This window comes from Cibotium barometz, chromosome 54 (genome assembly GCF_041138505.1).
Source record: "Cibotium barometz isolate CiBa-2024 chromosome 54, ASM4113850v1, whole genome shotgun sequence".
Classification (NCBI taxonomy): Eukaryota; Viridiplantae; Streptophyta; class Polypodiopsida; order Cyatheales; family Cibotiaceae; genus Cibotium; species Cibotium barometz.
In genome coordinates, this window is record NC_141099.1 from 8,053,498 (window position 1) to 8,077,500 (window position 24,003).

A 24,003-nucleotide genomic window follows, 5' to 3' on the forward strand; every position below is an offset into this window, starting at 1 on the left:
ACAACATGTGTCTCTCTAGAGTTTACCTTAACTCCTTCATTATGTTGTGTGTATGTAGCAAGATTTGGTTCAAAGGTAGTGGTTGAGGCCAAACCTATGAGGTAGCTAGCTATGCGGTCAAAAAGATGGGTAGTTGGCTTGACTGGTGAGGCTTGGTTAGGGTTCTCACTCCTTGGAAATGGGGGTCCTTCCATTGACTTGAAATCTGACAAAGTATCATTGGCCCTATTGAAAGTCCTTGAATAATGCTAAACTAGGTTCTGATCACCGAAGGTTGTGAGCCTAGTACTAGTACATGCCTAGTTTAATAGATATGCTATCGTCTAAATAGGCCTCTAATACTCTCTATACAAGCTGCTATAGGGATGGTTTGCAAGCCTAAAACATAACATAAGAAATAATATGTCAAAATATTAGCAAGGAGAGTATATAAAACATGACCCATTTTCTATTTGAGAGAATAAAATGAGATGGTCTTACCGAAGAAGACTGGTGACACTTACATCACTCTATCCATAAGTTGTTTGCACGTTTAATATCTCCAAGTTTTCTCATAGTGTGGAGTACAAACATCCCTCATACAAAGGGGTTCTCATAAGTTTAATATCTCCAAGTTTTCTCATAGTGTGGAGTACGAACATCCCTCATACAAAGGGGTTCTTGTCTCTCTATGCAAGGTTTCCTTCTCTTGTGACATTGGACCTTGCTCATTATCATCTATGACCTTCCATCAAAAAAAGTCATTCACCATGTTGTCCATGATAAGATTCTCTTCCTCCTCATGTAGCAATGGTGGAGGCACCTCATTCATTGGTTGGGGAAGATGAGTCTCAACCATGCTTTCCATATGAAGCCTTGCCACCTTCCACACTCTACCACCCGATGTCACCAAATGGTATGGCATGTTACCTAGCACTCTCCTATGGTTCTCTTCCATGTCATCATTCGCAATTGGTTGTGCCAATGCCTCATGAAGACCATATGTGCGGACATGCTCAATTGTTATACGACGTTGTCGTATATATTGGCCCTAGATCACTTGCCTGCTCAATAGATTGTAAGTTGATCTCCTTTGAAGAAATCCATCTTCCTAATCCACTAGTCTTATTAATGGTGATCCTAATGTCTTCTGTTACACATCCTTCGATTGCAATTGGAAGCACAAACTACAAAGTAACACCATTGATAAACATACATTAGTGAGTTAAGACACTTTCACTATTAGTGATGATTAAGGAAGTCTTAAATAAAAGATCTTGGAAGTATATGCTAATCATGAGACTTCAAGCCACTTAACTTATTATTTTTTATGAAGGAACCTTTGAGGCAATTTATATAACATGTTGATGTGTGAAAGGATGAAATCACCTTCTTCACTCTTGTTTGTGTCTCACCAATCCCTAGAAGCTTATATATGTCTAGTACCAACCCACATACTTAGCCACCAAGCACCACCTTTATAGTCCTCCTTCTGTAAAGAACATTCCCACTTCGTGTGTATGAAACCATGACGAACATGTTGGACTCATTCTTTGACAAGAGTGAGAAATTTGATAGGACCAAGTACCACACTTGTTGGTGCATCAAAATACAAATGGGGTTAGTGGATAGAGACATGTGGAGGATAAGTAATGACACTGAGAAGAAAACTAATCATGATAAAGATGTAATTGCTAAGTGGAAAAGTCTAGACACCAAAGCAATTTCCTTTATCATTTATGGTGTAGGTGATAACCAAATCCACCAAAGCACTTTCCTTTATCATTAGTGGTGTAGGTGATAACCAAAACACTTTTCTTTATCATTTTGGTCTAGGCGATAACCAAATCCACTAAGTGGCCTTCCTCACTACTACAAGAGATCTACCTAGTAGCAACGTTTTTAAGAAGAGTTTTTTTTAGGCATGTGATCTTATAGGCCTTGATACTGTGATCTTATGGGCCTCAGTATTGTTGTCCATAATTACAATCGGTGAAGTGTTGGCATCAACTTCGATACCTATATATTGATACATATACCAGCACTTTTATCAACGCATGTATCGACTCTAGGAAAAATTAAAACCAAGATATTTACCGATGACAGAGAAAGTAAAACCCAAGAATAATTATCTTCTATTTTCCCTTTTATTTATTTTTTTGAAAAAAGGTCATCTTCTCCTATGCAATCCCTCTCATATCTACTCCCTATACTATAGATCATTTTTCCTTTTATAGGGATTCTTTCCTTTTCCCTCATCCTGGCTATTGTGTATATATAGGGCTTTTTTCTAATTTTACTTATTTTTTTAAAATTTCATGTTTTTTTTCATATTTTATAGGTCCAAGCACTTCAATCTCTTTTTACTCATATTTTGTAGGTCCAAGCACTTTAATCTCTTTCTACTCATTCTCTTCTTCTCTCCTCCTTCTATAAGTAAGGGTTTCCTATATGTTAGGGTTAAAGCACTTCAATTTCTTTCTCCTCATTCTCTTCTTCTCTCCTCCTTCTACAAGTAAGGGTTTCCTATATGTTAGGGTTAAAGCACTTCAATTTCTTTCTCCTCATTCTCTTCTTATCTCCTCCTTCTACAAGTAAGGGTTTCCTATATGTTAGGGTTAAAGCACTTCAATTTCTTTCTCCTTATTCTCTTCTTATCTCCTCCTTCTACAAGTAAGGGTTTCCTATATGTTAGGATTTGGATTTTTCTTTTTTCTTTTTTTTTAGATTTAAGGTTTCTTTATCATGTTTTGTAAGGCTTTTTGCATATTCTCTCCTCATTCTCTCCCTCTCTTCCTTTTCTACAAGTGTGAAAGTGAAAGCATTAGGGTTAGGGTTTTTCTTAGGTCTAGTTTTTTTTTCCTCTTCTTCTTCTTCTTCGTGTTTATGTAGATAATATAGGTACCTTACCATCCTGACCTTTCTTCTCAACTTCGGCACAATATTCATAGGTTACTTTCATCACTATCGCCTTCGGGACAATATTCATAGGTTACTTTCATCACTATCGCCTTTCTTTTTTTTAATGCTTGTGGTATATAATAGCACCTACGACTTTGCAAGTACAAGTCACTCTATAAGCATAGGTGTGTATAGATGGCTAGCCAGGTGACCTATAGATGGCTAGCCAAGCCCTCTACACTCCGTCCTTGTCTCTGCCATCTCTCCAACCTCTCTGACCTCACTGGCCTATCATCGCATCATCGGTGCTGCTCTTTGAGCTCCCTAACCTCATCGAATGGTCATCATAGCTGGTAATCTCAAAGTGATCCAAGCTATCGTAATAATCATCGATTGTCATCATAGCCAGTGTTCTTGAGTGATCACATGTCGTCATACATATTCGATGATCTCCGAGTCCCCGACCTCCCTGGCTGATGCTCCCTTATCATGTTTTGTAAGTTTTCTTTATCATGTTTTTCCTTATCACCACTAGTATCCTCAGCCTTCTCCGACCACCAAGTCCACTAACGATCATGCGCACTCACGATTTACATGGCCACCTTGCTACTCATGGGGGTAGCACATATCTGTCCCTTTCCCAAGGTGAGAAGAGATCTCTCTCAAGCATTGTCTTTCCCTCCCTTTCCCAAGCTAAGGGGAGATCTTATTGACCACTATCTCGCATACTCAATAAACTCTAGATTGGAAGGTCTTGCTTGAAATCAATATCATGACAATATGGATATGGAGGTAGTTGTCAGAAGTGGTTATAACCCATTTAGCACATAGAGAGTGCATTAAAAAGGAGTCCACTCCACCTTGATGAAGGAGTAGGATATTGTGAAGGTTACATCTCCTTTGTGAGAGAGGAATATATTCTATGTATTGGATAAGCTTATGAAGAATGCGTAGGTTTGTTGGCTCGTATCTTATGTGACTACGAGTTGTTAGATTAGTGTGGTATGAGCGAGAGAGTGTCACCAACTTGAAGGGTTATACAGTGCAAGATAGTCTAGCATAGTGGATGGTGGTAAGCAAAAGGCTTGCATGTATAGCTAATGAATGGGACTAGTCCTTAGTGGGTATACTTCCTAGAGAGAACTCCATCTCCCTCTTCATCTTCCTATTCTTCTCTTCCTCCTCTTAGAGTGAGTCAAGACCTATGGGAATCATCTATATGTATAAGCTGAAAATTGACAATCATAGTGGGACACTCCTAGAGGTCAAGGATAGTCTCATTCTTTTTTGTTTTCTTTTGAAAGTGCTAATGAGTGTTGAGTGTCTAGGGAGGGTAAGTGCATGTCCCCCAAAAACCAAAGATTCCAATGGTGCCTCACCTCCCTTGCCCCACTCCCTTACTCTTCCCTTGCTATCTACCTTTCCTACCCCCTATGGCTACTCACCAAGGGCCAAATCCTCTCCCAATGGTGCTAAGTTATATCCATAGAGAAGCTGCCTACTTTCAAAGGGGTGGTTACGGAAGATGATGCAGAATATAATGTTCACTCATTTCTCATGGTGTACAACTCCCATGGGCTCAATCAAGATGATGCTTGTTGATTGATATTATTCCCAAATACTTTGGAAGAAAGTGCAAACCCAGATTGGGATTCCCTAAAGCAGCACTTCTTGGCTACAGTTCGGCCAAGAAACTACTATGACCTTATCACCCAAGAGCTCAATCAACTTTCTATGAAGGACAATGATGCCTCTAGCTCATTAGTGAAGAAAAGGTTTTGATAACTCAGCTACCTCAAGATACCAACAAATAGATGCTATAACAGTGGTTGCTCAAATCCCTCTTCACATAGACAAAGCAGAAGTTGAGACAGACTTTCCCTCCACAAGGCATCTTACAGCAAGACTTTCAATACTAGGCCACTCAACTGGAAAATGCTTGACTTATAGTTGAGCACAGCACCTCACTGTCTCCCATTATCCCTGGTATGTTCTCAACCTTGGCTCTACTCATGGCCCTCCTAACTCCTACAAATAGCTTCTATATTAGCCTCTTGGATAAGCTAGGTAAACTCAAGAAGAATCTTAAGGATTATAAGCGATCTCAATTAGAGAATGGAGTGGTTTGTCCATATTGAGGAAGGAGATCCAAGAACTCAAGGTCAAAGATACCAAATCCATCCCATGGTGCACAGTGTGCAACTCTCAAGGCCAACTTTGAGGTAAGTGTCCTTCCAAGAAGTATTGATCGTTCTTCTCCAAAGGTGGACAGAATGCTATTACCTCAAGGGAATTATGCTAATACACCAACAACTCCACCAAGGATCTACCCCTCTAGATTCTTTCACAAAAGACTACATGGTGGCTCCAACCATTGCACCACTCGGGTCTCCTGCTCTATAACTACCAAGACCACACATGTCCAAGCCACTTACTCAGTGGTATTCTTCTTGGCACACCACCTTGCTCCAGTGGGCCACCTCTACCGCTCGAGTGTAGCCACTTATGTTCAACCCCCCTTCTGGCACCTCAAGTAGCATTCACCTATGCTTAGGCTCCACACCAAGGATACTCCAGGTGACATACACCCCACCCCCTCTAGTGCAAATGCAATATCAAGCTTGTTACAATCTCCACCTACTTGTCTATTTTTTACAGTGCCATCCCCTCAATCAACCCAAGTCTATTAATCAAATCTTGTGGCCTATATAGTTGCTCCTCCCACTAATCTTTCTCCTCCTACTAATAATACTTATGAGGAAAGGCCACCTTTCCAAAGAACCACCAACTAGCATCCCTTAACTGGTTCAACTAGGCCTACCATCTTCTTTAGATGTGGAGGGAGTGAACATTGCCGAACTCAATGTTTAGTACCGAAAGGCACTATAATGGCAGTTTTGCAAAGGAATCCAATTTTTCATGCTCACACAAAGCACACTAAGGTGCACTATCATTATGTCAGGGGGAGATGTTTTTTGGGAGAAATCAGCTTGGCTTATATGCCAACACAAGACAACTTGGCAAATTTGTTCTCTCGAAGGCTCTCCCACCACCACGAGAGAAGTTTGAAGCTTTTCGCAAAGCTTTAAACTTACTTCCCTTTGGGGACTAGTCTAGGCTCCCTATCACAGTCCAAAGATCCTAGCACATCTTTGAAATTCTAGTGCCAACTTGCCCCTTGTTCATATCATCACTCCATGGGGGATTTATAGCTATATTTGGTAGTGATGTGTGTGAATACACTAGGACCAGTCAGGAAAACTTTTTCCCTCTTTAGGAGGTTTTTTCTCGCGTGTTAGTATACACCCATCTTGGGGTATACTTATCATCTTTATACAACACACATTCATTGTCTATCTATCATCTCATTGTGTGCTCCCTTAAGCTTCTCCACTCTCTGTGTGTGTGTGTGTGTGTGTGTGTGTGTGTGTGTGTGTGTTCATGCAGCCCTATTTCCAACAAGGAAGGATGTACACTCACATTTATTTTCCTCTCAATGGGTTGGTGCATGTAAATGTGCCATACCATTAGCTGAGCACCCACCATCAGCCCATCGTCATCTTGTTAGATCCCATTCCTACACACAGGTTACCTCAGTGCATACTAAGTATTATCACACTTATGTGGGTCACCTCATGGGAACCTCTCTTCCCATCCTTGACTCCAATTCCACTTCCTTCAACACCTGATTCACCAGCTCCTCCTTTCCCAACCTCTCCATCAAGTCCCATTGATCATCACATTTGAGCTCCCCATCCTCAGTGCGTACTAAGTACTAAGTACTATCACACTGATGTGGGTCACCTCACGGAATCTCTCCCCACCTTGACTCCGGCTCCACTTCTTCCTTCAACACCCCATTCACCACCTCCTCCTTTCCCAACCTCTCCATCAAGCCCCATCAATCATCACATTTGATCTCCCCAAGTTTGATCCTAATGGTGGCTACATCATTTCTGACACCTTGTTTGAGGCACCACGATGCATCCAAATTGTCACCCTTTCTCATTAGTGGATAATGGCCGCTTACATCAATCCCAACTAATAGCTTTGGCATCCCCTCTACTATTAAGAGACTAAGGTTAAGTAGAAGGGGAAGAGAAGGGTGTGAGTGTGAATGGACTAAAGGTCCACTAGCTCATCTATTTAAAGGTGGAGCTAGGAGGCATTTTGTATTAAGGCCTAGTTGTATTCATAAACAACTTAATAAGCAAGATAGTTTTCTTGTATTTTGTGAGTTCTTCTCTTCCACACACTTGATCTAGCATGAGCACCACATTTTCTTAACATGGTATCAAAGCTTTGGTTGAGTAGGTCACATTTGTGGTGTAGAATAGGTCAAAATCCTCATCTTCTCTTGTGTGGAGCTCAACCCCCTGCTAGTGGAGGACCTCTAGCCATTCGTGGAGGCCTCATCTTAGGGAGATCTCAACTGAAGAAATGTGGAGGACATCCGGGCGTTCACGAACGTACCATCAATTCTTGGATCTCTCCCTTCTCCGATGCGGCATTCACTCTGGTTCAGCCCGGCGCAGTTTCTGTTGCACAGTAGTGGCCGTACAAGAATTCGCCGTGTACAAGCGATTAAAGGCAACATTGCCTTAGGGCTTTTGTAGCCCACACTCTGAGGACTCCACAGCTCAAGTTTCACTCCAAATGGTGGCGTGAATCGGTCGTGGGAAGCAGAAAACCAAGCGGCTGTAGTTTTTCCATGGAAGCTTTCCATTAAAGCTTCAAGTTATCTTTTGTTCTTGCTCTAATCCTCCCCTCTTTGCTCTAATCACCCAAGTGATAGTGTGAGAGCTTGATGCTGATCTTTCTCTTGATTTTGAAGGAGTGGCCAACCATATGAGGCATCATAAGTCTCATTCATCATGTCATCAAGCTTCCTCTTCATCTTCAAGCTCTCAAATCTCTTCAAAATGTGCTAATGAGCACTAATAGTGTTGATTAACACTAATGAAGCTTCTAATCCAACAAAGGGGAGTTACTCCAAAGTGTTTTTAAACACTAATGAGTGTTATTAAACATTAATGGTGAATCTAATCGCCAATACAAGTGTCATTAGATGCTAAAAATATGCTCTTAAGTACTAATTATGTTTTTAAACACTAATGGTGATCTTAATCACCAAACAAAGTGTTCTTTAACACTAATGAAGCTAATCCCCATCAAAATTAGTAATTGGACACAAACCTTAAGTGCTAAACCATAAAAATTACTATTTTAATCTCCTATTTATGCAACATCCTTGACTTGATTAGGGTTGTTGCACTCTCATAAGCCTTTCTCTTTTCTAATTAAGCCTAAATATCATAAATTTTTGGTCTTTTCTTCTTCATAAATCAGCCCATTACTCTCTAATATTCTCCTTCAATACCCAATGTCAAAGGACAACACTCAAATCAAGAAGTTCTCGGGAGAGGGCTTCCACACTTAGCAAGTCCTTGTCAAGTACAAGATGATGTCCAAAGGCTTTTGGCCATTCATCTCTGGCACTAAGGTTATTGATCGAACAAAGGCTGAAGATATTGAAGATGATGAGAGGGCACAAGCCTTCATCTTGATGAGGCTCATTCACCATAAATCAGCCCATTACTCTCTAATATTCTCCTTCAATACCCAATGTCAAAGGACAACACTCAAATCAAGAAGTTCTCGGGAGAGGGCTTCCACACTTGGCAAGTCCTTGTCAAGTACAAGATGATGTCCAAAGGCTTTTGGCCATTCATCTCTGGCACTAAGGTTATTCATCGAACAAAGGCTGAAGATATTGAAGATGATGAGAGGGCACAAGCCATCATCATGCTTCATCTTGATGAGGCTCATTCACCATGTGGACCAGCGTTCGACTGCAAAGGAGAAATGGGATGAGCTTGATAAGCTCTATGGAGCTCGTGGTAAGAATTCCAAGATCTCACTTAAAATTGAATTTTTCAGCTTGGAACTCAAAGAGGGAGATGGCATTGGAGCCTTCATCTCTCACTTAAAGGGCCTATTGGCTCAACTTGCATCAGTGAATGCGAGAATGGATGAAGATGATGCAGTGGGCTGTTTTGTTAAAAGTAGTCAAGAAGGTGTACCCCACCTTGGTCACCACCCTGAAGAATATACCTAATCCCACCCTCGAAGGAGTCATTCAATCTTGTCTTGATGAAGAAAAGAGGCCAAAGGGAGGAGCTAAATCTTTAAATGCAACCACTTCATCGACTATCGAACAAGCTTTGTCACATCAAGTGGTCAAAGTAAGATGTGCCCATTGCAAAAAGGTGGGTCATTTGGCAAATAATTGTTAGATCAAATATCCCCACAAAATGAAATGTAACAAGTGTAAACAAATGGGACATATCACTTCTAAATGTCCACAAAGAGTCAGAGGTAAACTTTGTATCAGCCTCTACCTCTGCTGAGAAATTTTTTTAAATCTCAATGTAATCACACCTATATTCCAAACCTTGTACGCCTAATGTTATAAAGGCATCCTATGTCCAATACCACCTATTCCATTCCTTCATAGTTGGTATTGAGGGGGGGTATTAAGAGACTAAGGTTAAGTAGAAGGGGAAGAGAAGGGTGTGAGTGTGAATGGACTTAAGGTCCACTAGCTCATCTATTTATAGGTGGAGCTAGGAGGCATTTTGTATTGAGCAAGGCCTAGTTATATTCATAAACAACTTAATAAGCAAGATAGTTTTCTTGTATTTTGTGAGTTCTTCTCCTCCACACACTTGATCTAGCATGAGCACCATGTTTTCTTAACATCTACAAGGCTGAGCGTGCTGCTCAGGATGTCATCATTAGGGCAAAGAATGTGGAGGAGCATGATAGGCTTCAACCACAAGTAGAGGAGTAGGAGACATTGTTGGTCCAGCATCAGGAGGCGATGTTTGAGCTCTGAGCCCCCCATTGTGGAGGATGATGTTATGGCTACCATCATTCAAGAGAATAAGGATCAGGTAGTAGAGCAGAAGTTTGTTAGGAACACTGGCTACCACCATTCATAATCAACATGAGTAGGATCGAATTTATTGTTTTCTTATATTATCATGAGAGGCAAATGGCAAGGATCCCAATAGTGGAGGTAGATGATAATGATAAGATAAAGACTTTTCCAAGTCCGCATTTGAAGATAGGGTTAAACACAAAAATAAAGTTACTACATAAAAGAAATAAAAAATGCATCATTTACATCTGAATGGTGACAACCCAATATAAAAGGAAGATGTACAAAAAAAAAAATCAAAAGATGATGAGAAGCAACGAGTACATAACGCACCCCATTAAGTACATGACAAATGACATTGTGAAGTAAAAGGAAGAATTAGAAAGTGAGAAAAAGAAACAAATGCATAACACATCCCATGAAGTGTAAAAGGAGAAATGAAATAGGCATAGCAAGCTTTACCTATTATTGACTAGTGGAAACAAAAAGTCAAAAGAGATAAAACACAAGGACTACAAGAGAAATTCTTGGATAAAGAAAAATTAAAAGCAACGAGATTTAGATTCCCCTATTCTTAGATAGGAAACTTAACAATGCTTTTAGGTTCATTTCAATTAAATGTCATCATGTATCTATGGCTACAAGAGTTGCAACTCTAATTTGATTTTAGTTTAAATTGTTTGTTGTGTTAAATATGTTACCGAGTCATTTCTTGTCCTACTTTACCATATGTAATTACAAAAGACATCAAAAACTAAAAGTTTAAGGCCTATGGGCACTATGTAAAAACCACCTAAGGCACATAAGCTCAAGAGGCTATTAAAGAACCACCTATCTAGTGATTTTTACAATTCATATCCACCCCATTCGTACCTTCTGGAATGATAAAAAGCATCCATTTTCTATGCAATTTCTCACTTTTTTGTATTTAAAGAACATATATGTATGTTTATTTTCTATAACTTTACAACAACAAATTAAAAGCCCTTTTGGTGATCACATGTGGCTTACATGTTTTTTAGTGACACCCCCCAAGCTAGATTTGAAGGCTAGAAGAGTAAAGATTATACATTAAGGCCTTCTTACCTTATACAAGATGGACTTCCAAAGTCTATAGTAGCATCTCTATGAGACTACGGTATGTATGTGTGTGGCTTATGCATGTTCCATAATATAAATATGTGTTTATTTACACATGAATGCACACACACACATCTCTCTGATATATGAATATATATTAATGTGTGTGTGTGTGTGGTATCCTCTGACACATAATTATATATATAACTATGTGAAAAAATAGTTATATATATAACTATTCAAACTTAATCATCTTGCATGCTTGAATGGACAGTTATCTTTTGTGAGACAACACTGAAACATATAAAACAGCCTTATCTTATGCTTAATGTCAAATAAGGAAAACCTAAGGACTTCATGTACATACTAGGTTAAGACTAGTAATAGACATTAGGGGAAGGTTGAGGTCTATGGGGGCCCTTTAAGCTGCCATATTATGTTTTTAAGTACTTTTGCTTAAGGACTCTAAGCATACTTTGACTAGGCCTGACAAGGGGATCTTTATGCATTCATTATTTGAATTTCTATTTTTTCAAATATATATTTGCTTGAGCTAAAATGGGGGTAACTTTTTGGTTTCCCCAAATTCAAAATGGCTGGAAAGCCTTCCCTCCTCTCTTCCCTCCACGTTTAGCTCCCCCCCCACTTTCTCTCTCTACATTCTCTCTCTAAGACGCCCTCGTTTCTCTACCACTCTCTCTCTTCCCCTTTCTCACATTTGGGTGTGCCATGGCTCTGCATCTCTGATTAGTAAGCTTCCATAATCTCTGAACTTCCAAATGCAGATATCTCACACTCTCTCATCCTCCATGCCTCATCTTTTTATCATTTTCTGCTCTCTCTCTCTCTCTCTCTCTCTCTCTCTCTCATGTCTTTCCCCCATTGAAGTGCAGAAAATCCCTCTGTCAACCTCCATAGCTTCAAAGCTTACCATTTTCCATTCTTGCATTGTTTACCATACATATCCCCTACTTCTGTCTGCAATCTACATCTCTCTCTCTCTCTCTCTCTCTCTCTACTGCATTATGCTGCAAAACCTCAATCTACCATTTTCTATGCCTCTTGCCATCTTCCTTGTCCTTTCTCCTATTACCTAATCAGAAGATCTATGACCTTCTAATATTTTTTACAGCAAAACTTCATTGCACTCTCCTCAGAATACCCTATCCTCACTCTTGCATTGTGTTCTACTAGAAGGTCTTTTCAGCATTGCCTAACCCTAAAGAAAATGCCACTTGAAGATATATCTAACAGAGCCCCAAAGTTCAGGTTACATGTAGATTTGGCTGCTGAGTATGCTACAATCCGCAGCACAAAATCAAGTGGTGTGACCGATGTGCCATTGGGTACTCTTCGATCACAAGGGCGAAAATGTATTGACCTCTGGACGAATGGATTCATATACCCTATTGACCCGCTCACCAATGCTCCACCTCATTTTGTTAATATCACTACATTTCTTAGTTATGTAGGTGATGGAGCTAATGGTCTATTTGGCTACTGTAGGAGGCTTTCTTTTGTTGCAGCTCAGGAATCGCATTCAAGACTGCATTTCCGAGGCTTATGGCTTGAGTTGCAGAAGCAACACAAGAAGGACATTGATAGGCTTGAAGAAGTGGTGAACAACTTGAAAACTCAGAATCAGGAGCTCCAGCAGAACAACTTTTTGCTTAAGCAGGCCTTTGATAATGAACGGGACAAGGTGAATGCAGCCAAACAGGATGCACGAAACAAGCAACGACATCTTGCAAGCCTGAAGAAGCTTCCAGTAGGCTTTCGACAACGAAAAAGAAAGCGTCAGTCCCTAGAAACCTTGGCAATCCTAAGTGGAGCAAGAAAACGACGTGTACGAGCAACAAGGTAACTTCTATTCTTGCCATTGTTTTGCAGGCCTTTCTGTTTTGTGAAACATATTGATGTTATTTTGTATTTATGTTCCATGTAGAGATATTGCTGGGGATATGATGGGATATGAAGGTGGTGCTGAGGAATGTAGAGCAGGCATATTGAAACATGTTGTTAAGTTATCAGACATATATAAGCTGCTAGAAGATCCCACATGCAAAATATCTAAGCAAATCCGAAACAGAATTTCTGGAGAGCTGCAAAATATGGTAAGCCCCATACAGATTATGGATGCATGTGATAGTGCTGGTGTCAGTAGGAAGGGATATGAAGCCATCTACAGGGTGTTTACACTAGGTCATCGTGCAAAAGGTTTTCTTCGACCCATGCTACCAACTCCATATAGTGTAACCATGGCAAGAAAAAGTGCAAACTCAGAAATTGCAACCATGTTAGGTGGCTACCGTCATGTGGAGGATGCTCTGCCTGTATGTACTACAAAGGTATTTGAATACAACAAGTACAACAATGTCTTTATTGATTTAAGGACCCTTCAAAGAGCTATGATTTCTTATTATGGTCTAAGCATTGAGGAGTGCCAAGGTCAGGCTGTGTTTGTGTTAAAGCTTGATGAGTGTCAAATTGTAAAAGGACGAAAATTAGAAAGAGTCAGCCTAACACTTATGAACAGGGCTATGAAAGGAAATCTGGAACAGGATGATAATCTTCTTGACTGTAGTGCACAAGCCTCAAATTCCAACAAGGGAAGTCAATCTCAGGGAAAAGATTACTATGGAGTGCAATCAGAAAAGAATATATGGTGGTTGGCAGCATTTGAGCTTCCACAGGAGACAAATGATACATTGCGATGGTACCTTACCCGAACAGGCATCCCAAATGTCATATCATTGCAATCAAAAGGAGAAACTTTGCATGTGGAAGATGCAGGAACATTTACAGTTGAGTGGCACATGGCAGGTGATTTAAAGACATTGAAGTGTATGCTGGGATGCAAGCTAGGAGCAAATACTTTTTTTCCATGTATTTATTGCTGCCATTCAAAATCAGAGTATATTGATCGCGGCAAAGCTTCAGGCAAGGTTGCAGCCACCAAGACTACCAAATCTCATGCAAAGGGCAAGAAAAATGTACAACCAACTTCAATGAGTGCAACGCAAAACAAAGATCCAAAGAAACCTATGCAATGGGTTAATGGCATCATGAATTGTAATACCAATTGTCCGCCTAATCGTGATCAAGAAGATATCTCATGGAGCCCTATATTAGAGATTCCACTTTCCCGTGTTCATATTTGCACGCTTCATGCTAGGTTACGCATAATGGACAAATTACTGAAGTTACATATCAATTATGCATGGAATATGGAGCCTGAACATCTTCGCAACGAATGCATCAGTAAGCTGGAAGATGTCCTTTCAAGTGTGGGGCTTCATGGTGGTGCTGTAAAGCTGACTAAGGATACTAAAAAGTCAGGACCGGGTCAGGATAATCCAAACAAAATATGCATGGGTGGGTCCAAAGCAAGACACCTTCTCTCAAATTACGAGGGGTACAATAGTCACACAAAATATGAATTATGGAAGGCCATTTGTGAATGCACCACTTATCGTGGGAATAATGCAGAGCTTGGTCTCAAGCGGGCAAGGCTGTGGGAGTCACTTGACAAAATGATTCAATTGCTAGAAAAGGCTCCACTTGTTGCCGAGGAGATTGCAAACTTGAAGACTGCAATACATACATTTACTCAGCAAATGGTTGATGCATGGGGAGAAACACATATCACCCACTATATGGTATTTACCTTTCTATCTATTTACTGATATTAATCGCCAAATAGTAAAATTCTGATATGATCTTTGTTGCAGCACATTATATTTGCCCACGCACAGTTTTTTCTCGACGAATATGGTCCAATGGCAATTTGGAGCACCCAAGGAATGGAGCGCTCTCATTATCAAGCTAAGGCAGCATACTTTAAGAACACGCGACATGGTGGAGGTGGTAAGGAAAAAAGTAATGCCTTGCATGAGATGTTTAATTGGTTTTATCGCAGTTTGGGAGGTCGACGCCGACAGAAACCAAAAGGGCAGGTGTCATTACTACGAAGGGTTGTAAAAAATGTCAATCTGCAACGAGCAATTGCATGGCGAGCATCAAGTGCCGTGCATGGGATGCGTGAGTGGTTCGCTGCGCGGAGGCGTATGGGTCGAAAATGGGTTCCATATTAGAAAATTGTAACCTTTTTTAAGTTAGAGCTTTTTTTATTAATGTCGAGATTTTTTTTATTAATAAGTTATTTTTCAAAAACTATATAAACCTGTGAAAGTGAGTTTTAAAATTACATTTTCACGTTCATTCAGTCGTGTAAGTCAATGGATGGCTAGAACTAAGCACACTGCGCGCAAAACTGAGAACCCAAACGTACCGTCTGGTGCACACAACTTAATACACGCAGTAGCCGCGGCACAGGCATTTCAACAAGTGCAAAAACGTATCAAAAAGAAGCATACAAGCATGGACAGAGAGGTAGAGACCAGACAGGAAGATGTACAGCCGGATGTGTTCTCAGGACTGGACAATATTGAGGATGTCTCCAAGCAGCCTGGAGACACCGGCTCATTTAGAGCCACGCGTACACCATTCCCCCGACCTCTCTCAGAGGCTGAGCAGCAGGAGAGTGTGCTGGAAGAGCAACAACGCCAGATTGATGAGGAGGAGCATAGAAGAAGAGAGCAACAGCAAGCCCTATTCCCTCAGCAGCTACAAGAGGAGCTAAGGGTCGCATTTGAGGAAGACCAGGAAGCACTTCTGTGTATTGAGCAAGAGCAGTTTCAACAGGCTGCTGACTTCTATGAAGCAGAGGAAATAAGCCATCGTGAAGAGCAGGATAGGCTCTTAGCACAAACACTACATGAGGAACTTGAGAGGCGTCAGCCCCCGTCTCCACCTAAAAAACAAAGAATAAAGATTCGTGTCAAGAGAAAGAAGGAACGTGCAAACAGGCAGCAAGAGGTGGAGATGGAAGATGAGGATCGACGACAAGTAGAGGAGCAAAGGGAGAGGGAAAGACTGGAGCAGGAGGAGCAAAGGGAGAGGGAAAGACTGGAGCAGGAGGTGCAAAGGGAGAGGGAAAGACGGGAACAAAGAATTCAAGAAGCACGCAGATTAAAACAAGAACAAGAAAAGAAGAAGGCAGAAGCAAGTAAGAGAAGACTAAATCTAGATCCAGCCGAGCAAGAAAGACGAAAAAAATTTAGAAATGATAGACAACCATGGGAAGATAGGTCGCATCCACCACCACCCCCCGTAGCCAACAAGAAGAGAAGATGGAAACCAGGGACCGTGGCTCTGCGAGAAATCAGAAAGTACCAAAAGAGCACAGACCCCATCATGGCGAAGGCCCCCTTTGCAAGAGTTGTAAAAGAAGTCATCGACAAGTACAGTGACAGGGTCACTCGGGTACAGAGTACGGCACTGGAGGCCCTCCAAGAGGCGTCAGAAACAATTTTGGTCTCTCTGTTTCAAGATTCGGTGTTGTGCCATGCTCACGCCAAAAGGGTGACCCTAAAGCCTGTTGACATGGCACTTGCACTACGTTTACGTCAGGATAAAGCGCTCCATAAGGAAGGCTTTATAGGATAGGATTAATCTTTTAGGCGGCGGCCTTTGTGCCTTTTGTAATCTCGACATTGTAATACATTTTTTTGAATCTACAAGATATTGTCAATGACTCGTTAACCAACGTATTCATTTGTTTCAACTGTTATAAAAGCAGACATTTCATTTCTTGTACTGTTGTTTGAATGAGAGAAACTGTTGATCATGTATTAAGAGCCTTAGTTAAACAGGAACAAAATTTATATTACTGATAAGGTGATTGTGAAACATTATCTTGTTTTACGTGGCATTGTTGTTGGCACTGAACAGAGGATCCTTACATAGTGCAGAAACAAAATTATATTGAATTTATTTTCGGTCCGAAAAAAAGGCTTAAAGCTCAATAAGGCCTTAGAAAAGCTCAGGGACAAAAAAAAAGTTATTTGGTGCTCAAAATCACCTGGTGAAGTCTGGCATTAGATAGAACATTTTTTATAAAAGCAACAGTTTTCTTTTTTTTTATGGTTCTAGGCAGAGTAATCATCAAAATAAAGTGCACACAATGCATTTTTTTGTGAAAAAATGATCAAAAAATGGGCTGTGCGCTACGGCGCGAATTTAAGCCTGCCCTGCATTTTAAAAGGCTGAAATTCGCGCCGTAGCGCACAGCCATTTTTTTTTAATTTTTTGACTCTATCCAAGAGTATGTGCACTTTTTTGATGAAAAATATGCTTACAAATATCAAAAAACATAAAAAATTTTGATTTTTTAAAAATTGTTCAGATTTTGTACTGCCAGATTTCGGCTGGATGTTAAGTGACATTCAAAGAACAAATATTTGATCATTATCAATGAAATTTCTTACACATTCACATGCCTGCCAAAAGTTTAGAGGGCACAGTGCTGACACATCAAATAAACAAGAGAAATGGTTCAGACTTCTTAGAAACATTACAATTAAAAAAGTATACATTTTGTATTGATTTCGTAGAAAGAAAATTACAAGTTCCTGAGAAGATTTCTGAGAGCTTCTTTAGCTTCGTCACTCTGTGTGGTTTTCTCACCTAGGCTATTAGCTATAATAATAGGATTGGTTACACCTTTGGAGATTGAAGTGGCACAGTGGCTTAGCACGTGGCCGGTGTAGTTGCCTGCAAATGTGTACATGGCTGCCTCCCTGCTAATAAGTATACATTTGTTTGCATTATTTGCTAGCCCATCTTCGGTGAGAACCCCACTTAGAGCTTTACACTTGATGAGCTCTGCTTGTGCCTCCTCAGAGTACTCTAAATGGATTACTCGAATAAATGATGGAGAGAGGCTAGGAAGGTAATGAATCAGGGAGGTGTCTCGTCCATCGGATTGCACACGAACTCCACCTCCACGTGCAGCAAACTTGTCAAAAATATAAGCTTTCTACAAGAGAAAAAAATCAGGTGTTAGTAATAACTCACTTATAAATATGAAGGCACAACTTTGATTTAAACCCACCTCAATGTCATCATCACATTGGCTAATGCGTGGGTTGCATATGTCTATACTGCTTCCACGCTGCTCAACTGATGTATCTACATGCAAGCGCTTATGTGGTTGAAATGCTTCTTGAGGGACACTTTCATACTCTGCTGCTACATTTTCTATAGCAACAAGAGCATTGGAAACAGTTGCCTCAATTGTACGTTCTGTATCATAACCTTGGAATGCTAGCGCTTTGGTAAGATCATGGTCATCAAAATCAATCTGTACACCTGCAGGCTGTTGCTCAAGTGTGTCTTCTTTGCAGAAACCAGACCCAATTGCTAATATGCTTAAGGCCTCATCCTCCCTTAACCCCAAGGATTTACAAATGTCATCAAGGAAAAGAAATTCCTTGTTATCCATGATGATGGGATTCAAAGTGGTTACATCCAACTCAGGGATCTCTTCCACAATTTCATCCCCTTCGAGGTCACGATGAGGCTCTTCATCCTCAGTTGACCCTTGTTGGAGAAGCACCAAGGCCATGGACGCTTCAGCTTCTTCTGAGAAAACCTCTTCCACCTCGCCTTTGGATTCCTTCACAAGAGCTACTTCCTTTTTCACTGCCTTTTCCTTCTTTTTTTCTGTATCCCTGGCTTCTTGCAAAAACAGTGCTAACGTCATATCCCATGAAAGGAAGGTGGTGCCTACATTACCAACCTGCAATTCATAAACGGTGTCATCATCTTCGACCCTATAATTGCTAGATGTAAGCCCTTTCAAAAATCGGTTGAGCCTGAATCGGAACGACTTGTCACCATGGTACAGATGCCTGATTAAGTCCACTGGAACCCATTTAGTGGTGGATTCAGGCAATTGCACGACATATTGTGCCACTACATCATTCATGTACTGGACCTGCTCTTGAAAAGCCTCTGCATGAAGGTCTATAGTTTTTTGCATATCGATCACCCCCTCAAAAATGGCGATGTTCTCACCTGCACCTGCTGAGAGCCCAATTTTCTCAAGTTTTGCGCGTAGCGAGTTAGAGCTTGAAGCCATGGCGGGATATTGAAGGGAAATAGAAACTGCAAGATCTTAAGAATGAAATGAGCTTTATAGAGCAAAACCTATTCTTATAAAGCATTCCACTATAAAGTTTAATAAATTTATAGAACATACTTAAAAATTTTAAATTTAACAAAATTAAAATCCAAGTTGCAGTGAAATACAGAGGACATTGGGACTATGGTGCAATCAATAATTTTGTATTCAGAAGTACACCGCTACAAATTATCGCCCAAAATCACTCAAAATGTTACCTAAGTCTGCAACTTAACAGTCTTTCAAGCTAAGGGCCCTAGGGGGCTCCAATGACACACAGAGTGTATGTTTCTCTGACCTTTGACGCATGGGTCGATTAGAAACAACAAACTTGAATTGGTTCCTTACATTAAAGGACATGACAATACGATCTCTCAACTGAGCAAAATTCCAATCATCATTAACTACCACTGTATGCTCCTCTCCTGGGTGAACTTCAATATGAAGTTCTACCTCCTCCCTAGCATAGAGATCAGAGTCCAAAGCCTCCCATTCACCATGCGAGCATTTCCACCTTCTAATAGGGTACACCATAGTTAGATTTTGCTTGCCTATCTGATACCTGCATCTTACCATTGACATTACCGCTGAGCACTTTATTACATCGCCCTTATGTTCTGCCACCTTGGTGGTCCAGTCACCTTTTAGAAATGTATCTAGAGCTTCAAAGGCCCCATCTTTGCTTATCCACATTGTTGGGGTGCGATGGAACTTGCCTGCTTTGAAAATAGCAATAAACACATGTAAAGGCATGAAAAGAGATACACTTATCCTGTGGGATCCATATGCAGCCTTTAGGCTTGACTGAATGTCATGGAAAATCCTGCGCTGAAAGCTCTCCATTGTAGTGGGGTCTGGAATGGGCCATTCCGGGCTATTTAGTGCAGGAGGAGAAATTGGCTCAAGTGCTCCAAACCTTCCCCTCTGTGGCACAACATATGTTGCAGCAATGAAAAATACTCCTCTATTTGCAAGTTCGGAACTTGTTTCCCCAGCATACATAAGCCTACCTAGATCAACATGACATGCTTCGAAGGTCCCTGTAAAACATTCTAGAGGCTGCCATTCCACACATGTTGAAGGAAAAACATCTGCATACAATAGAATACATTGGAGTTCTTGATATTCACATAGTCTTCATGCAAGCATTTCTCCAAAGCAAAGAAACATTAAACAAGGACTGAAACTTACAGTTAGTTGGGAACCGTGGTGAGTTCTCATCTTCAAGATGTATTTGGCTTGAGGTGTAAACATGTTGCACCTTTGCAAGCCGCTTTCCATCCTTGTTGCAAACTTTGAATTCTAAGATCCTTCCTTTCCAGTGATGGCTTGTGGAAGCCATGTGCCTTCGAGGAACCTTGTGTGCACCCCTCAAACTGGGCTGCATTGTTATCCACATGAACCGCTTAAAAACGGTAGGAATCCAATAACCTTCATCATCTTGTACTGTGGAAATAGCCATGGACTCGATAGTGGATGATGGCCTGCGTACACACTGAAGAGCCATAGATGGCCCAAATGAAAAGAAAGTGAATGTTAAGAATATGGCAAAAAAGCAAATACCTGCTCAGAGACAGAGAGAGAGAGAGCTAGCTAAAGCTTCAAAGAAGTTTGCTGCAAATCCATACACACACACACAATACACACACACACACACACACATGCACACACACACAGAAAGCTAAACCTTCAAAAGAAAGCAAATGAGAGATTGCATTAGGTGCCTGCATGCAGAGAGAGAGAGAGAGAGAGAGAGAGAGAGAGAGAGAGTCTGATAACAGAGCTTCCTCTAGAGAGAGAGAGAAGGGCTGATAACAGAGCTTCCTCTGAGTAGCTGGTAGCAAAGAGCTTTCCTCAAAAGAAAGCTAATGAGAGATTGCATTAGGTGCCTGCTTGCACACAGAGAGAGAGAGACCTAGAGATAGAGTCTGATAACAGAGCTTCCTCTAGAGAGAGAAAGAGGCTGATAACAGAGCTTTCTCTGAGTAGGTGGTAGCAAAGAGCTTTCCTCAAGTTGGGGATGAAGATAGGGCTGCAAGTGAGGGTGTAGTGAGTGGTAGATGGGGAAAGTGGGTTAGTCTAAAAGGGAGGAGAGAGAAACACGCCCCTACTTTTGGAGGGAAGAGGGAAGTGAGGGGGGGTAACTTTTTGAAACTTTTCCTTTAAAAAAATATTTAAAAAAAAGATATTGAAGATTTTCTTTGCTGGCAGATCTGAAAAAGGCAAGATTCCACCTTTGACCACAAGATTTAGGGTCTTAATCAACCCAACGTTTTTGTACACATGTATTTTTCCTATTGGCCTTCACACTAATCATCTCCTTAATCTCATGGCAGCTTAAAGGGCCCCCATAGACCTCAACCTTCCCCTAATGGACCAAACCGTTTTTAAGTTTGGTCAACCTAGTGTAAAAACTAATCACTTGTGTATATGACATTTTTGACAATAAGCAATTGACAATCATTTTCTTGTAATAGTTTACTTGCGAGCTCTTCTTTTCCCTTGCATGCATGCTATTGAATCTTGCGAGTTTGATGGATGCTTGCATTAGATAGGATTGGTTGTAGGTTTTCTCCTTGTAGTCGCTTCCCTTTGATCCCTTGCCTTTTGTGAGAGACAACCACCATGAAAGGACCATCTCTTATTGCCTCCATCTAACCATATAGATCTCTCCCTTGATCCCATTGGCAAGGAGCATTCTGGTGTGACAATGGAGTGAGGACTCGATGATGAGCTAGTGCACCCATATAGGGAAGTTACATTTGCGGCTCTAAGGCAACACCCAATGATACATGCTTTGGCAAGGCTGAGGTAAGCTCTTAACTTGAATAACCATCATAGAGACAATGCCTCTTCACAATGATGGCACTAGGAAATATTTTTTGGAATCTTGGTTCTCAATATGACTAACGTATGACTATACTCTCAAGTGATGCTCTTTGATTACTATACAAAAGTTATCCACCATCATAGGGATAATGCCTCTCTTCACATTGATGACACTAGTATGGAATGTTTTTCGGAATCTTGCTTTTGTAGTTCCATTGACTCATTGTGTTCTCTTTCTTTTTTACACTTTGAGAATTTGGTATATCTTCCTCCTTTTGGCTATGGCAACTCTTCGTATCACTATGTTTATCTATTCTTTTATTCATTGAGTTCTCTTGAAGTTCATGGTATTTCATACAACCATTAGTATCTAATTACTTAAGAGATAACCACAACACTCTTCGATAATTAACTAAACACACAAGGAAAACTTCATTTTGATTTCAAAGCAAAGCACACAATACCTATAGTATATACTCTAGTATTCCAAACTCAAAAAGGGACAAGCTAAATCTTTTGAGATGGGTCATGCACATGACAATGCAATGTGAGCCCACCTTTAGAAAAGGGAACCAAAAAAAACTAATGTAAAACTTTCAAAATTTCAAAGAAGAAAAGTAGAACCATATTAGAGGGTACATTAGCCCAAGCAAAGTAAATCCACACATAACATTTGCTTACCAAAAATATTGTTTTTCCCAAATAAAATAGGACAAAATCGTCATGGACTACTATTGACTAAAATTGGTACAAGCGTTGTTGTAGTGGAGTGGTTAGGGTACTCCATTTTCCTAGTGTTGTAGTGGAGTGGTTAAGGGTACTCTATTTTTCCTAGTGTTGTAGTGGAGTTAAATTCTACTCTTGGTACAAAAATCTCGCAATACAAAAAAAAGGTGATAAATTCTACTCGGTACAGAAAAAATATCTAGAAAAACAAAAAAAAAACACACACTGACCAAAAAGGCATACCTCTCCCCATAGTAGGAATGTAGGAATGGTCCATGCCCAGATTGAGATATATTTTTCTTTAGTGTAATTCTTAGTTCGCACTTCATGTCCTCAACACTTGAGGATACCTTGAACACAAAAAAGTCCACACATATGAGAGAGAGAGAGAGAGAGGGAGAGAGAGAGAGTGTGTGTGTGTGTGTGTGAGAGAGAGAGAGAGAGAGAGAGAGTGTGTGTGTGTGTGTGTGTGTGAGTGAGTGAGAGAGAGAGAGAGAGAGAGAGGGAGAGAGAGTGTGTGTGTGAGTGAGAGAGAGAGAGAGAGATCCCCATGGATATGGCAACTCGGCAATAGTAAACGCTGCTGTGAGCCCCTATGTTACAAACTAAACTTGGGTTAAGCATATATGCGGAAGAAGGGATCAAAATGACAGGCAGGGCCATCTGCTCATGGGCACATGGCTATAGCCATGAGGAAGCTCAAAATGACGACTGGCAAGAGCATGAAAACAAAAGGAGGCGGCGGAAGCGGGGGTAAAATCAAGGGCAAAACAAGCACTAGTAGAGTAAGCCCACACAGCAACATCGCAGAGGAGCCGCCAAAATACACCATCAAAGAGCTCTGCTTTGCCCCAGATGACCTGCCAGCAGAAAGCAGGACCTTAAGCGAGCCTTAATCGGAGCATTTCTCTTAAATCAAATGTTCAAGACAAGCGTTTACCTCGAAGTAGGCCACAACATTGGAGAATTCTCCACTTCGCCCATGCACAGTGGTGGCTCCTGTGATGCAAAGCTAAGGCGGAAGGGGGCGGGGCTTTTAATTATTTAAACCTAAAAGCAGCATCGCCCAAAGCTTTCATTCTACTTAAATCGATGGATTAACTGATCTAGAAGTGGGCATGCTGCTGGAAGAAAAGAAAACACACACACACACACACACACACACACAGAGAAAACCCACCTGAATTACAGTAGCATTTATATCTCAGAAGAGAAGGGGACAAACAAAAGCAATGCTTGAAAAAGGTGGAAATTGGCCTCTCCTGCTGGCGGGGAGATGAACCTTCAGCAGGCTCCAAAGCGCTGTTAGGTAGCTGATATATGATGTTCCGATGCAATGCACGAGGGTATATTAGAGAGAGAAAAAGGCCTTTCTTGTCCCTGCCTCGACGTGTCAATGAAATAGGTAGAAAGTTGAAACCATCTCAAAACAATTGGCCCATGACTCCCTTATACGCATTCTTGAAGGGTTCATAAAACCACCTTCACACAATTGTGTTCTTGTTCATACCAACGATCT

General features: G+C 40.8%; 2 protein-coding genes across 2 annotated transcripts; one reads left to right on the forward strand and one right to left on the reverse strand.

Annotated features, from left to right (window-relative positions):
* Positions 1–13,768: 13,768 nt before the first annotated feature.
* On the forward strand, positions 13,769–15,379 carry LOC147607822 (uncharacterized). Its single transcript, XM_086790099.1, has 2 exons — positions 13,769–14,562; positions 14,635–15,379. The coding sequence occupies exons 1-2, from the start codon at positions 13,912–13,914 to the stop codon at positions 14,995–14,997; spliced, it is 1,014 nt and encodes a 337-aa protein (XP_086646225.1). The 5' UTR covers positions 13,769–13,911; the 3' UTR covers positions 14,998–15,379.
* A 1,980-nt stretch (positions 15,380–17,359) lies between these two features.
* LOC147607823 (uncharacterized) lies at positions 17,360–18,392 on the reverse strand. Its single transcript, XM_086790100.1, has 2 exons — positions 17,859–18,392; positions 17,360–17,783 (listed from the first exon to the last, which is right to left on the reverse strand). The coding sequence occupies exons 1-2, from the start codon at positions 18,369–18,371 to the stop codon at positions 17,367–17,369; spliced, it is 930 nt and encodes a 309-aa protein (XP_086646226.1). The 5' UTR covers positions 18,372–18,392; the 3' UTR covers positions 17,360–17,366.
* Positions 18,393–24,003: the final 5,611 nt, after the last annotated feature.